A 16,898-nucleotide genomic window follows, 5' to 3' on the forward strand; every position below is an offset into this window, starting at 1 on the left:
TTAGCCTAAACAACAGTTTATCTCGGGAGGCAGAAGGAAACATGGTTTTGTGGCCTTGTCGACTTTGTCTGCTAAAAAGTTAAACAAATGAGAGGCTAGTGTCTCTCCAAAAATAAAGCTTCTAGGCTAAGAGTTCATGGCTGCAGCTGTCCCTCTCTGGTCTTTAAGAGTCTAAGAGGAAGGAACAGCATTCTATGGAGGTTTTAAACAATCTTTAAGCAAATGGTTAAAATCATTAATCAATAATGGTTAAAATAAAATTTGCCACCACAGTAACTTGCTCCAGAGTCTCGGGGCAGATCACCCCCCTGTTGATACCTTGACCTTGGGACTTCTAAAACCAGTAGATTTGAAGACCGCAATGACCGGTTGTGCTCACGCAGGGTTAAAATCTCGGGCAAATAATCCGGGGCCAGGCCATTTATGACAACAGGACAACATTACAGACAACAACCGTGAAAGAAAAACACAATATAAGAGAGAGCGAGAGTTTAGAAATGATGCTCAGTGGTGACATCAGGAATGACATCTTCATACCCTCGGTCCTCTCCCTCATCGTCCTCTCTGGGTGGAGACATCGCCATGGAAACATGCAGCTTCCTTCCTGCTGAGGGACATTAAAATTGTATTTTTTTTTTTTTTCAAATGAAGCATGTTGTTATATTATTATATTACGAAAAAGTGACTTTGCAAAAAACAAAATTAGAGCGTTATTTCTATTTGGTTGTCTCGTTTTTCTGTAAAGAAACGGCTTTGTTTTTACGAAAAAAGGGCTCGTTCTTTGTTTTAAATGGAAAAGAATTGTTACCACAGCTGCTGACGCTCCGGAGAAGGTTGCTGTTACCTTTGGCCTTCTGTCGACATATGGACACCAGCAGGACGGTGGAGATGCAGTATGGACAGACGACCACCAGGTGGCGTATCAGCGTCAGCACAGACGAAGGCGAGGATACAGCAGAGGAAGTTTCCTCCATATTGCTCCGAGAGTCTGAGAAACACACACACCTGGACAGGTAATCATCTAAAACCAGAAACACTTCATCTGCTCTGTTAATACTATATATAATATATATATACACGTCAGGGATGCACCAAATTGGTCTTCGGATTCTGCAGAATATTGGGCTTTTTGACGGAGTTGTGTTTCTGCCGAACCTTAGATTTTTTTCCCAGGGAACTGAACCCTGTGCTTGCACTACGGCGCGCTACACTGGTTACCGTAATGACGGCGCCGTTGGTTACGGGAATGTGTTTTACGTAGGTGGAGCGTTCAATTCAGTAGGCTGAAAAAGTGAGCCAAAAAAGTGTTGTTTGGCTGTACTTTCTGTCAAAAGAAGGAGATTCAAGTTCAGCTACATGTTCAATTTGCAATGCAGATTTGTCTGGTGGCGAGGACCCTAAGCTATACACAACATGGCCGCCGTTAAAACATTTGGTATGAAACATCCGAAAGAATACGAGTTGTGCATGAAGGAATCTCCAGACAGCAGCCAAAATGTGGCAACTTCAAGTAAATAAAATGAAAAATACACTGCTGTGGACGTTGTTTACTTCATTAATGTGTTTACTGTGTTAATGGACTGAGGATGGGAGTAGGATTCCGTAGGATTTGGTTTTTGGCCAAACCCCAAAAAACTGGATATGGTGCATCCCTAATATACATATATACTATATATCCTGAACTTTTGCCCATCCCTTTACATTTATGTACATCCTGCACTACTCCATATAGCCTTTTTTCATCAAACATGATGTATGTATGTATGAAAAGTCCAAAATGTCAAACAAAAGTAAAAAAAAAAACATAGTGAAAAATGGGCCAAAAACATCCAACTCAATAAAGCTGCGTTGCCATCCAGGTTTACATATCACAGCATCCTCACCTCTGACAAACAGCCAGCTGGATGGAGACTCTCCAACACTGCTGATGTTGCACTTGTAGAGGCCTTCATCAGACCAGGAAACATTGTGGATGGTCATGTGACCTGCAGGCTCAGTCCTGATGAAGGAGCCATCTTTATAGAAACCAGCCAAGGAGTCCCAGGGTTGGTTTGTTTTGCAGCGCAGCGTGACGTTATCTCCCTCCATCACCGGGCGGCCGGGACTCTGCAGGATTATTTTATCAGTACCTGGAACATGGAGAGAGAGAGACAAGAGTGTTTGTATGTCCCTCTCTGGTTTTTAGGCAATGTTCACACTTTTTTTTGAAGCTGCCAGCGTCTGTTTTACATTATAAACCTACAGTGTAAACCGTGTTTTTAAGAGTCCTGAGAACATTGGAAAAAATTATGAAAACTTTGAAAAAAGTGTCAAAAACAGAGAGTAGGATAGAGTAGGATAAATTGCCAATGTCAAAAAATGTTGCAAAAAAATTAAAAAAAATAAATAAACAAACAAAAATGTCTAAAAGAAAGGACAAAAAATCTATAAAAAGCATTAAAAACGTAGTAAAGAAAACTTTGAATTAAGCAACAAAAACACTGCAAATCTTGCCTATGGCCAGCTCTGGCAAAGTGTGATCACGGCCTATAATACTTGTTTTTTATTATGGCTCCCACCGTAAAAAGAGATGCTGAAAGAGTTGTTTGTATCGCTCGTACCGTAAAAAGAGATGTGGAGGGAGTTGCTCCGCTGCTTGGCGGGAGACTCGCACCAGTACACGCCGCTGTCCGACTTCTTGGCGGCGTGGATGGTGAAGCCGGAAGACGAGGCTTCGCCCCATTTCTCGCTGGAGTTCACCAGCATCCCCTCCTTCCCGTCCAGCTTGGTGGCTCTGATGATCCTCCAGCCGTGAGATCGGCTGTTGTCGCCGCAGCTCAGAGACAGACCTTCGTACTCAAACAGCTGAGAGACATCCGGAGACGAGAGGAGAGAGGCCGGCACAGAGTCATCTGGGGACACAAACGCTGGAGTTACAGTGCATTTATACTATAGAAATAAAATGGGTAGAAGGGGCATCTGAGACCAAGATGGCGCCGGTGTCTATGGCTTGCCGTCTGTCTCCGCGTACACTGTTTGTATTTATGTTATTTGTGACAATTATTATTGCAAATGTCAACACTTTACTGGTCTATGATCGCCAAATACTTTTAGACCTTCGCCCTTTGATTAACACTCTTGCTTGGTTCCAGTGGCTGGCTTCCCTGTTTGCCGTGTTCGGGCTCCTCACCTCCGCTGGCGCGGGGTGAATCACCAGAATCTTCAGCCGCTTGTCCGGATTATACTACCTGCAAAAGCTCTGGTCTCAGCGAGGGTTGCCTTGGTGAATGCTAGATCGTTAGCAAAGAAAACTTTCATCTTGAAGGATTTTTTTGAGTCGCGTGATTTGGATTTTCTTTGTGTAACGGAAACTTGGATTCCGGTGGGTGAGTCGAGTGCTTATTGTGAACTTTTATCAATTGACTGTTCATATTTTAGCTCTCCGAGGACGTCAGGTCGTGGAGGAGGACTGGCAACGATTTATAAATCAAAATTTAAGAGTAAACAGCTCACACTCGCTGTATCCTACCCTTCCTTTGAGGTAAACTTGTTTGAACTGAGCGGTGCATTTCCAGTGTTGTGTGCACTCGCATACAGGCCACCCAAATACAAAAAGGATTTCATCAATGACTTTTCTCAGTTTTTGTCTCCTTATAGTAGGAGATTTTAATATCCATGTGTGCTGTCCTGAAAAGTCAATGGCAAGAGCCTTTTTTGGATGTTATTGAGTGTTTTAATCTTGTACAGTGTGTATCTGGTCCCACTTGGTTTTAACTCATGGCTTAACTGTTTCAAATCTTGAAGTCTGTGATGCTTTTTTTTCAGACCATATGCCTGTGGTATTTGAAATTTCTCTTTCTTGGGTTGTAGTTAAACCGTGTGTTTCTGTGCGCCGTGGTCGGATGGTTATCCCTTCCACCGCTGCTCATTTTTCCTCTGTTTTTAATTTTAATTTAAATTGTGTCTCTCCGTATTCATATTCAGCTGTTGAAGACCTTTGCGCTGGTTTTAATGCTGCCTGTCAAGCAGCATTAGATACGGTAGCCCCCGTAAAAACCAGGCAGTCTAAATCTAGATCTGATCCTTGGCTGAATGATGTCACTCGCGTTGCCAGACGTGAGTGCAGAAGGGCAGAAAGAAAGTGGAAGAGGGATAAACTACAAGTCATTTCAGCTACTCAGAGATAGTTGGTGTTCTTATCATAAAATTGTAAAAGCTGAAAAGACCAAGCATTTTTCTAACATTATTTCTTCTAATGGTCATAATCCGTGAGTTCTTTTTAATGCTCTTAAAACTATTCTTAATGTTCCACAACTCAAGTGTTTGGAGAATCAATCAACAGTGTGTGCGGAGTTCCTTAATTTTTTTTATCCACAAGGTGGAGAGCATTAGGGCCCTTATTGGGCCACCTCTGTATGACCCTGGTACTTTTGTAACCTGTTCTGCTGTTTTGAATCAGTTTGAGCCCGTTAGTTTGTCTTTTTTGGAAAAAACTATTGGTCAAATGAAGATTACGGGCTCTCCCAATGATGTGATCCCCCCACGTCTATTTAAAGAGGTTCTTCCTACTGTGGTGCCCTGCATACTGGATATTGTTAATGCTAGCTTAAGTACGGGAGTCGTACCTATGACTTTTAAACATGCAGTTGTTCAACTATTGTTAAAGAAACCTGGCCTGGACCAGCTTCAATTCTTAAATTATCGGCCTATCTCCAAACTCCATTTGCTCTCCAAAATTATGGAGAAAGTTGTTTATTTGCAACTGAGCAAATTTTTGACTGATAATTCTATAACTGAGGTTTTCCAGTCTGGGTTTAAGTCAGCCCACAGTACTGAGACAGCTCTGTTGAGGGTTTTTAATGACATTTGTATGGCTTCAGACTCTGGTGATACTTTTGTTCTGCTGTTATTGGATCTCACGGCTGCATTCGATACAGTCAATCACCATATTTTATTGTCCCGGTTGGAGAGCTGTGTGGGCATTAAGGGGTTGGCCTTAGCCTGGATTATGTCCTATTTGGAGGGCAGAAGTTTTTCAGTCCAGGTTGGTGATGATGTGTCCTCTACGGCTCCCCTGTCGTGTGGAGTTCCTCAAGGGTCTGTCCTTGGGCCGCTACTTTTTTCATTGTATCTTTTGCCTCTTGGGTCAATTCTTAGAAATCACAATGTTTCGTTTCATTTTTATGCTGACGACTGCCAAATTTATGTACCACTAGGACAGTCAAAAGCTCTCTTGGAGTGTCTGACCGAAGTGAAAGCTTGGATGTCAAAGAATTTTTTGTATTTCAATGAGAGCAAGACTGAACTTGTGTTATTTGCTCCTAGTGACTCAGCAGCTATGACACCTGTTGACTTGGGTTGGTTAACTACAGATATTAGCCCTGTGGTTACAAACCTGGGAGTCAAGTTGGATGGTCTTTTAAAACTCGATGCTCAGATTGGTGCAGTGGTGAAGACCAGCTTTTTCCAGCTTAGGCAACTGGCTAAAGTGAAACTGGTTCTATCGCGACATGATTTTGAAATTTTAATTCATGCCTTTATTACTACTCGTTTAGATTATTGCAATGCACTCTACACTGGCATTAGCAAATCTAATATGGCACGATTACAATTGGTTCAAAATGCAGCTGCTCGTCTTTTAACTGGAACTCGAAAATGTGATCATATCACACCTATCCTCCAATCTCTCCACTGGCTTCCTGTGCATTTTCGCACAGATTTTAAAATTCTTTTATTTGTTTTTAAATGTCTGCATGATTTGGCCCCCGAGTATTTGTCCGATTTGATTGTACCCTATACCCCCTCCCGTTTGCTCCGGTCAGCGGACCAGGCACTACTGGTCATCCCTAAGACCACATGTAAATCCAGGGGTGATCGTGCGTTTGCGGTGGCAGCTCCGAGACTCTGGAATGAACTGCCTTTGCACATCAGATTGACCGAGTCTCTTCCCGTTTTTAAATCTCGTCTTAAAACTCATTTATTTTCTTTGGCTTTTAACTCAGTTTGAGGGATGATTTTTGAGGCTGTTTTTCTTTTTAGAATTCTTTTGTATTGCTATTTTATTGTTCTATTGTGTCACTACTATATGTTATTGCTTATTTTAGATTGTATTCAGCACTTTGGTCAACTATGTTGTTTTTAAAGTGCTTTATAAGTAAAGGTGGATTGGATTGGATCGAACTGGTTGCCGTGGTCATTTGATTAGTACACAATAATATGGCGATTGATGTTAGTTGGCATGCCAACATGCATCAATGGCACCATAAACTGTGCTGCAACTCACTGGGAGGAGAGCGGCCCGACCATTGATGCATTCTGTATTGAGCCAAGTAGGAGGGACCATTAGACCCAGGGGCGGCAGGTCAGCGGACAGTTAGAACCAGTGGCTACATTGATTGCCACCAATCTTATTTTGTTGTGTTCATACAATGACAATAAAGCATCTTAAATCTTGAAAGCATGCCAGAACCGGCCAGCCAGCCAGCCGGCAGACAACATGTTAGTTGGCTAATGTTAGCTACCCCCTCCCCACATTATACACAGAAAACGAGCCGAATAAAGCTGTCACTCAGCTGGGGATAGAAGTTGTGTGGATGAAATATGTATTTGACTCATTTAGCGGCTGGCTCTCTGCCTCGTAACGTTACTTCTCTACTGCTTGTTTGTCCGTTACTGCAAAACCTCAGCTCGGCCACTTGGCAGAAGTTGGCTTATACAGAGATTTTTTTCACAACTATGGAAATGGTAGACATAAAAGTAGCTGCCGCTCTGACCGTTGTGCTCAGTGATTTGAATGGAAATGGCTTTTATCTATTTCAGTTCTATGTTGTATTATTAATAAGTTGACAAGAATATTTTGATAAAAAAGCAATGAAAGCCTTGATTTTTTATAAAAATACTTTTAACCATTCTATTATCAAATGGCCCATAAGGAAAATTACACAAACATGTAGCCGTGTAAGTGTGTAAAATTTGACTGTTTACCTTTCATCAGTATCCAGCTGGGTGGAGACTCGTCATTGCCGACTTTACATTTGTAGAACCCTTCACCCAACCTGGAGAAACGGGGGAGGGTCCAATAACCTTCAGCCCCTCTCCCGATGGAGACGCCATCTTTATAGAACTCAGCTGGGAGGGCGGACGAGTTCCTTTTAATACAGCTCAGGGTGACGTCTTCTCCCTCCGTCACAGGGAGGACAGGACTCTGCAGGATCACTGGTCCACCTCAACACAGAGACAAACTACAGCCTGTCATCCATTCACACACAGCTTCATCAATACTGACTCCACAGTCTGATCTAAACAAAGAGAAACATGTGTTGGAATCTACAACTACAGCATTTGATCAATGTCAGCTGAATGTCGGATAAATATAACTACACAGACAAAGATTAATTAAAAAGACAAATTCTGACACATGTTCAGGCGTGCTTTTTCAACGTGCAGGGTAAAACCATTTATAGATGAACGTTTCAGTGACATGCGAGACAAGATTTGGACTTTAACCCCGGTCTCCTGGGTGTGTTGTTTGTTAGTCTCTTTGACCGGACTGGCAAATCGAAGGAGAAACCCTTCATATGTCATGTAATTAAAAAAATAGAAACATCAGGCAGCCTCTTTTTTCATAACCCTGACTAAGTTGGCGTCACTTTTAATGCTCTAGGTATCACTTTGGCGTCATTTTTTAAGGTGCAGGGTAAAACCAATAAGTTAGGTTTGCGTGGTCGTGGACCTCTGAATTTCTGTAACTACGCGCTGCGCTTTCAGTTTCATCCGATGAATCACTTTATATATAAATATGTTGGAGAGTTTCTGTGTTCCTCGTTTTGCTGATTTAGTTTCATGAACACAAATGTTTTTGTAATGTAAAAAACTGCTTTTTAATTTAACTCTGTGATGTCTAACAACTTAACTGCAGGCAGCACTTTACCAACTGTACCTGGCACAGTTTGTGCCCATCTTTTCAGACTGGCGGCGTAGTCATTGTGGTTTGTAGTTCCTTTAATAGTTAAAGGTTTCTTAATGTTTGAATCATCGTACTGACCTCAGTCACTTCCTTTTAAAACATCTCCTATGAATCATAAAAGCATCAGTTACTGGCAGAGACAGAGTATATGGTACTCATGTTGACTCCATGTGCTAGAAGAGTTGTATTTATTTAACGACCAGCGCTGAAAAGAAATGTTGAAAAAAGGCGCCCAAAATGTCTTTAACAAACATCAACACCAAACACTTCAAAAAATGCCCAAAACGTTGACAAATGAGTCAAAAACATCACAAAAACCACCATAAGCTTTGAAAAACATGCAAAGTGTCAGAAAATAATTGCAGAAAACGTCAAAAAAAGCTTCAAAAATGTGGAAAAAGTGCCAAAAACATCACAAACAGCATCAAAGAATTTCTCAAACTTGTGAGAAACGTTGGAAAATGCACAACATTGAGAAAAAACATCACTAACACTTTGAAAAATGTGACCAAAACATAAAAAAACTAAAAAACTTTAGTTTTTTAAAGTGCGATGAACATAAAAACCAAAACATCGTCAAAAGCTAAAAAAACATCCAATAAAGTGGCCTTGCTCTGCTGACTCCTCAGTGTATCACATGAGAGCGAAGCATAAGAATTTGTAACTCGTGAAACAATTCACAAATTAATGCAGAGTGATTTGTATTAGGGATGCACCGAATCCAGATTTTTGGGCTTCGGCCGAATACTACTGGTTAAGATTCTGCAGAATCCGTAACCCGAATACTGAATCCTACTCCCATCCTCAGTCCATTAACACAGTAAACACATTAATGAATTAAACAACGTCCATAGCAGTATATTTTTCATTCTATTTTATTTTAACTGTAAAAAAAAAGAATGGGCAACATTATGCCAGACAAGACAAGTGGGAAAAACTAATTTGACAATTACCATAGGCCTGTGTTTAACCTATCTCAAGATATATCCAAAATATTAGCCTTTTAGATTTATAATCCCATAAAGTAGGCACAAGTTTTAAGCTGTGACTGTCTTTCCATTGCCGTACCTGAAGTAGATTCCTGCATGCACAACTCGTAATCTTTCGGATGTTTCAGACCAGATGTTGTAACAGCGGCCATGTTGTGTATAGTTTAGGGTCCTCGCCACCACCAGACAAATCGGCATTGCAAATTGAACATGTAGCTGGACTTCAACGGCCTTCTTTTGACTGAAAGTACTGCCAAACAACAACTTTTTCTGCTCACCAGTTCCACGACTTCCTCACAGCCTACTGCATTGAACGCTCCACCTACGTAAACACTATCCCTCACCAGATCCATGTCCACTTCCTCACAGCCTACTGCATTGAACGCTGCACCTAGACGGTTGGCCTAGAACAGGGGTCATCAACTACATTTTTTCAAGGGCCAGAATTTTTCTAAGCGGACACTGTGGGGGCCGGACTTTCAAATAAAGAAAATAAAATTATACCTAATACGCCTATTCTTGTTCAAAATTTTTACTTCCTACTGAATTAATGCTATTTCTTTTTTTTTACATACATTAGTGTGAGCAAACTCCTACAAAACATGGAAACTCCATAATGATAACTGGCTCTTTAACTAGAAAAGGATCTCAGACTAGGAGGCAGTTCACTGAGGAGTGATGGTTAAAGTCTGTGATTATGGAAATATTATTGTAGTATGCAGCGTCCTGATTGGTGGAAAATGCTTGCAGAAAGAAATGTCTGTTGTCAGGTAAACATGTCACTGTCAAAGACGTGGAAAAGCCCAGCTTTAATGGTGACTGGACTGATAAGCAGGCTATGCACTCTCATGTATGCCTCATTTACAATGAAAGATGCTGTTGCAAAATAATACAACCAGCATCATCATCATCATCAAGAATGAAGAACTCGAACATAACGATTGCCTCATTCACGTGCATATTAGCCACATGTATCTGTTTTGGTCTTATAATACCTCCATAGATTCACCGCTCCAGCTTTTTTGTAAAAATTTTCTATTTGCAGAGTAGAGCTGTGTTAGCGTAAAACAGCGCAGTGGACAAGAGTGGACAGCGCAGACAGAGCAGATTGATATATCGCTTTTTACATGTTAATGCCGGTCTACACAGGTGAGAGCATTGACTTTTTACTCAGAAAGTTTTATTGTAGCCTATTTACAGAAAAGAGACTAGCGTGAGTTCATCTGCCCCAGCGGGCATTGGTAATCCTCTCGGTATTCCCGCAAAATCCTTCATTATCAGACCACTTCTAAATAACTTTCGAATTCTTAATACCCAATTATACGAAATTAGATAAAAGCTTCTACACTAGATGCCTATCTTACAGTGCTATAGCTAAATTTGAGGAAGATATTCCAACAGCACTAAACTCATTACCGTGCTTTAATACAACAGAGGACCTTTATGTAAACTTTAGTGCCTCTCAAATTGTCAATTGTGTAGATGGTGCTACGGCCTGCCTACTGATGACTTTAGACTTTAGACTAGATAAAGCAAAGGAAATTAGCACCTTGGTATAACTCCCAAACTCGCAAATTAAAGCAAATCTCGCGAAAACTTGAAAGTAACTGGCGTTCCACCAAACTGGAAGAATCTCGTTTGGATTGGCAAGACAGTCTGAAAACCTAGGAAGGCCAGATCAGACTATTACTCATCACTAATAGAAGAAAACAAAAACAACCCAAGGTTTCTTTTCAGCACTGTAGCCAGGCTGACAGATAGCCACAGCTCTACTGAGCCTTCTATTCCTCTAGCTAGTGTACTAGAGTATTGATGACTTCATGAGCTTCTTTAAAGATAAAATTATAACAATTAGAGATAAAATTCATCACCTTTTGCCCTCAACTTCTAACGGTTCACCTTTCAACACAGGACTCCTAGAAAGAACGACTAGACCTGACATATACTTAGACTGCTTTTATCCTATAGACCTTCAACAATTAATGTTAAAGATATCCTCAGCTAAGCCATCTACCTGTCTCTTAGACCCCATCCCAACGAGGCTACTCAAAGAAGCATTACCCGTGGTTAACACCTCTCTACTAGATATGATCAATATGTTTCTATTAACAGGTTATGTACCGCAGTCATTTAAAGTAGCTGTGATAAAACCTCTTCTGAAAAAACCCACCCCCGATCCTGAGGTCTTAGCAAACTATAGACCTATATCTAACCTTCCCTTTCTCTCCAAGATCCTTGAGAAGGTAGTTGCTAATCAGTTATGAGATTTTCTCCATAGCAACAGTTTATTTGAAGACTTTCAATCAGGATTTAGAAAGCATCATAGCACAGAGATGGCACTGATGAAAAAAAACGATGTTCTAACTGCTACAGACAGAGGACTTGTCTCCATACTCGTTTTATTAGATCTTAGTGCCGCATTTGACACTATTGACCATACAATCCTGTTACAGAGATTGGAACACTTAGTCGGAATCGCACTAAGCTGGTTTAAGTCTTTTAACAACATTTGTAAATGTTAATGATAAATCCTCCAAGTACGCTAAAGTTAGCCATGGCGTTCCACAAGGCTCAGTGCTTGGACCAATTTTATTCTCCTTATATATGCTTCTTCTAGGTAATATTATTAGGAAACACTCAATTAACTTTCACTGTTATGCGGATGACACCCAATTATACTTGTCAATCAAACCAGACGAAACCAGTCAGTTAGCTAAACTTCAAGCGTGCATTAAAGATATAAAATCCTGGATGACCTACAATTTTCTGATGTTAAACCCTAACAAAACTGAAGTTATTGTGCTGGGCACTAAACACCTCCGAACTTCATTATCTAAAGACATAGCTACTCTGGATGGTGTTGCCCTGGGCTCCAGCACTACTGTCAGAAATCTAGGAGTTATTTTTGATCAGGATATATCCTTTAATGCCAATCTAAAACAAACCTCAAGAACAGCCTTTTTTCATCTTCGTAACATTGCCAAAATTAGGAATCCTGTCTCAAAACGATGCTGAAAAACTAGTCCATCCATTCGTTACTTCCAGGCTGGACTATTGTAATTCCCCACTGTCAGGTTGCTCAAATAAGTCCCTTAAGACTCTCCAGCTGATCCAGAATGCTTCAGCGCATGTGTTCTCACAAGAACTAAGAGAAGAGATCATATTTCTCCTGTTTTAGCTTCTCTGCATTGGCTTCCTGTAAAATTCAGGATTGACTTTAAAGTCCTTCTCCTGACCTACAAAGCCCTAAATGGTCAAGCACCATCATATCTAGAACAGCTCTTAGTACCTTATTGTCCTACTAGAGCACTGCGCTCCCAGAATTCAGAGCTACTTGTGGTTCCTAGAATCTCTAAAAGTAGACTGGGGGCCAGAGCCTTCAGCTACCAGGCTCCTTTCCTGTGGAACCAGCTCCCAGTCTGGGTTAGGGGGGCAGACACCATCACCTCATTTAAGAGTAAACTGAAAACTCTCCTCTTTGATAAAACTTATAGTTAGGGAGTGAGGAGTTGCAGCGCCCGCCTAACCCGGCCCACCTGCTTCTCTTCGTAGTCATCAGATTTATTTATCATATAATCACTAATATAGTGAGAGTAGAGGGAGGCAGGCCAGTACAGCCCGATCCGGCAGGGGAGAGTTCAAGCCCTATCCGGCACCTCTCTCTAATCTAACCTGCCTGTTATGCTATTATAATTCTAGACTACCGGGGAAGTTCCTTCCTTCCTAGGACACACTGAGCTGCTCTCTCATCTCTGTTTTCACTTGTTTCCTTTTGTATGCATCCTGTCCCAGAACTGCTTGTTACTAACTTAGCTCTGGGGAGTCCTTATGTGTCTTCTTCGCAGTGCATAGCCCTGCGATTCCCTGCAATGCCCGGCCAAGTCCTGCTGCATCCTGCTGCTCCCACCCGTGCTCTGCAGTGCCACATTACATCCCGCAACGCCCTGCTGCGATGTTCATACGCACAGAGTAGTCAGGATCCGGTATAGCAGACTGCACTACTCTGTATGACACGATGTGCCCTGCTATGACATGAACTACAACGACTACCTTCAAAGTCACTGTTACATTATCTTTAATGTGACTATTATAACCACTGTTCATCACACCCCCAACCGGCCCCGTCAGACACCGCCTACCAAGAGTCTGGGTCTGCCGAGGTTTCTTCCTAAAAGGGAGTTTTTCCTCGCCACTGTCGCAACAGCTACTTCTAATGCTTTCTCTTGAGGGAATTACTGTAATTGTTGGGGCTTTGGAAATTATAGAGTGTGGTCTAGACCTACTCTCTCTCTGTAAAGTGTCTCGAGATAACTCTTGTTATGATTTGATACTATAAATAAAATTTAATTGAATTGTATCATTCTCAGTCAGGTGCTGCGTGTTGTAATGCACATACATCTCGGCTCAGCCCTATGTGTGGAGCTCGGGCATCGGTGTACAGAATCCCGGCATCGGAATAGAGATGCAAATACAGGGGGCTGGGTTTTTGCTCTAAATGCTTAAAATGATGAGAACACAACGCATTTTTTCCTCTTGACATTTTGTGAATTCATGATTATTCTGCGGGCCAGACTAAAAGCTTTGAAGGGCCGCATGTGGCCCGCGGGCAGCCAGTTGTCATAGGTTGGCCTAGAATCTGCTTTACTTTCCTCCACGTATTAGAAAATATCGTCAAATAAATTACAAAAATATACACACAAATAGAGTGATTTACAAATATATTTACATAGATGGATAGATAGATATGTAGATAGAGAGAGAGAGACAAAGAGATACGCATTTTACAGATACAAATGGCTCTGCATTATTTGTGCATTTTGTTTCACGAGTTGTTTAAGCACCATAGTTACAGTGTTTTTGTAGCTATGTGAAACAGGAAGAAGAGGAAGTATTGGTGTTGTCTGTGATTGTCTTACCGGTGACGGTGATGTTGACGACGTTGCTGCTGTCTCCGTGTCTGGACTGACACCAGTACACGCCGCTGTCCGTGGCCTTGGCCGTGCCGATGTCACAGGAGGACGAAGACTTGGCGCCCCAGCCCAACTCACACTGGCTCAGATTCCAGCTGGGAACACAATTCAGTTTAGTAATCATCTAAAAAAAACGGGTCAAACTCAACCTGGCCCCTCGTAAACTGGGTTCCGGGCCGCAATCAATTCAATAAATGTGTGTGTGTCTGTGTGATTGTGTGTGTCTGTGTGTGTGTGTGTGTGTATATGTGTGTGTGCGTGTGTGTGTGTGTGTGTATGTATGTTTTTTGTTGGTGCTTCTCTCATTTTTTTATGTTTTTGTCGCTTCTTCAGATGTTATGGAAATGTTTTTGTCAATTTTAATTTTTTATTTTTAACCCTTTTTTTGAAAACCTAATTTGGCTAGTTGTGCGCCAGACCAAAAAGACAGGAAAGAGTTTTCAAACTGTAATTACGCGAATTTGGGGCAGGCTTTTCCAACATTGAGACTCAGAAATTTCCCCAGAATTGCAGAGTGGGTCAAACCTAATTTTAGCAGCAATGATTAGAATAAATGAAAAGGCATTTTAGGTGTCGGAGTAATGCAGCTCTTTTCACTCAAACTATAACACTACTTTTAACATTTTTAAAAAATGTTCGGTTCGCAACAAATGTAAAGGAAACATTATCATGAAGGTGTCAGTAATGCTAAGTATTCAGTTTTTTGTTGGTAAACTGACCTGTTGGTGGTGTATCTCCACGCCGTCCAATCACCACAGCCCACCGACAGTTTCTCATATTCAAAATGCTGCGATCTGCTGGGAGAGATGGTCACAGAGACTGGGGGGGAGAGACACAGAGAGAGAGAAGGAAACAGAGTGAGAGAAACAGAGGGAGAGAGAGAGACAAAGAGAGAGAGAGACAGAGAGAGAGAGACAAAGAGAGGTAGAGAGAGACAGAGACAGAGACAAAGAGAAGTAGAGAGAGAGACACAGACAGAGAGAGAGAGAGACAAAGAGAGAGAGAGAGAGAGACAGAAAGAGACAGAGAGAGAGAGAGACAAAGAGAGGTAGAGAGAGACAGAGACAAAAAAAAGCATCAAAAGTTTCAGGTAAGTGTCCAAAGCATCAACAAAGCATCCCAAAAACACATTAAAAAGGTCTCAAAGAAAGAGTTGATGGTGACTGATAATGTTACTGTTACTGACAGATATAATATGGAGACCACAAATCAGGTGGTGTGTGTGTGTATTGCTTTCTACACACTTAACAACACGTCAACAAGCAATTGTGTAATCAACAATTACTTTTCCGGCTACTGATTAAATGGTGAAAGGGTTTGAGATGAGCAAAATTGTCTTCAGACAGACAGGATGTGGTAAGCTACGCGGGCACCACACACACACACACACACACACACACACACACACACACACACACAGAGAAACAGAGACACACACATACACACAGAAACAGAGACACACACAGAGACACAGACAGACACACACAGACACACACACACACACACAGGAGGCTGGAAACTTACCTCGAGCTGGGAGAGTCGTCTGGTAGAAGCTGAACAACACTGAAACAACGAGATAAAGTCAGTTCTGTGAACACTCTGCTTCGTGCGTATCTGTTCAAAAATGTATTATAACTTCACAGAAAACACGTCAGCGTCTTGATTTCCTTTGTGGCTAAACAGTTCGGGCAGCACGGTGGCCCAGTGGTTAGTGCTGTGGCCTCACAGCAAGAAAGTTATGGGTTCAAGGCCTTTCTGTGTGGAGTTTGCATGTTCTCCGTGTCTGCGTGGGACACACACAAATACACTGTCACACACAGACACACACAGACAAAGAAACACACACAAAGAAACACACAAACACACATACACAGAAACACAAACACACATACACACACAGAGAAACAGACACACACATACACACACAAACTTTACTTTGGCCCACATATCAAATTAGGTTCCCTATTAATAGTTGTGCACCAAACCCAAACACAGCAACACTGGACACATGAATTTGACAAATTTTGCGTAAGTCTCTCTTCTCTATACGTGACTTTTGTTTGGTTTTCTGATAATACATTTTTACTGAAGTTGTCTCTACTCACAGAGGAAAAGACGCGCTGCCTTCATGGTGTCTGTCCGGCGGCCGAAGCTTCAGGGACCGTCTGGCAGCAGCGATGGTGAGAGCTTCCTGTTAAATCAACCACAGAGAGGCGGGCGGCATGCAACCTCTGCACGTACGAGAGTCGAAACTTCTTTATTCTGTATGAAACTTTACACAGACAAGGGGGGGGGGGGTGTTGTCTTGGCAACGCAGCTTACTTCCTGTTGTGGGCTTTAGCCCTCATTAATAAATCATGCTTCCGTCTGTATGGCTTGAATTTTAAACTGTACAAAACTCTCTTTTATTTTTCACGAGAAAAAAATTGTAATGCGTATTTTCTGAGAGAGGTTACAAATGTCAGTAATTTGTGTCTTTATTTGACACACCTTGGTTTCTTTGTTTTATTTTGGGGATTTTCAAGGAAATGGTTTGTGATCCTGGTTAGCTGCACATCTTCACTTTCAAAAGCATAATCCATATTATTCACATGACTTAACTATGCAAGCAGAAACACAGGTGGCCTACGGAAGCAATGGTATGGGGAGAGCTGAAATTGCCGCGCTGCGCTCAAAGTTCAAATAATTTCAAATTTGACCTTGTTGCTGCTGACCTTTGAAGACACAATCAATACCGTATACCTGCCCTCTGCTCTGCACCCTACAACATGGTATTACCGCGGATCATATGTAGGCGGTGTCATACTGACATTACTGTCTGTAAGACGCTCGGTTTAAAGCTACGGTGGAGATTTTTATATCGTATTAAACTAGAAGGGAAGGGCTCTGAAGTTAAGCTGGATTTTCTGCTGGAAAAACTAGCAGGGTCATTTTCAGGATGGCTTGGATCTTTGGTTTTAGGAACACTAAATAAAATAATTTTTTCTCGCCGCT

The 16,898-nt window shown here is 41.6% G+C and overlaps 1 protein-coding gene across 4 annotated transcripts; it reads right to left on the reverse strand.

Moving 5' to 3' along the window:
• Positions 1-273: 273 nt before the first annotated feature.
• On the reverse strand, positions 274-16,125 carry LOC114574055 (high affinity immunoglobulin gamma Fc receptor I). Of its 4 annotated transcripts, none has more exons than XM_028606355.1 (9): positions 16,010-16,125; positions 15,429-15,467; positions 14,624-14,723; positions 13,851-13,999; positions 6,964-7,203; positions 2,601-2,891; positions 1,884-2,129; positions 845-988; positions 274-604 (listed from the first exon to the last, which is right to left on the reverse strand). In XM_028606355.1, exons 1-9 carry the CDS (start codon positions 16,032-16,034, stop codon positions 492-494), a joined length of 1,347 nt encoding a protein of 448 aa, XP_028462156.1. In that variant the 5' UTR covers positions 16,035-16,125; the 3' UTR covers positions 274-491. The 4 variants fall into 4 exon arrangements, with proteins under 4 accessions (XP_028462156.1, XP_028462155.1, XP_028462154.1 ...); XM_028606354.1 differs by having other exon boundaries at positions 274-607; XM_028606353.1 differs by having other exon boundaries at positions 274-607; positions 809-988.
• Between the last annotated feature and the right edge of the window lie 773 nt (positions 16,126-16,898).

The sequence above is a fragment of the Perca flavescens genome, chromosome 19 (genome assembly GCF_004354835.1).
Source record: "Perca flavescens isolate YP-PL-M2 chromosome 19, PFLA_1.0, whole genome shotgun sequence".
Lineage (NCBI taxonomy): Eukaryota > Metazoa > Chordata > Actinopteri > Perciformes > Percidae > Perca > Perca flavescens.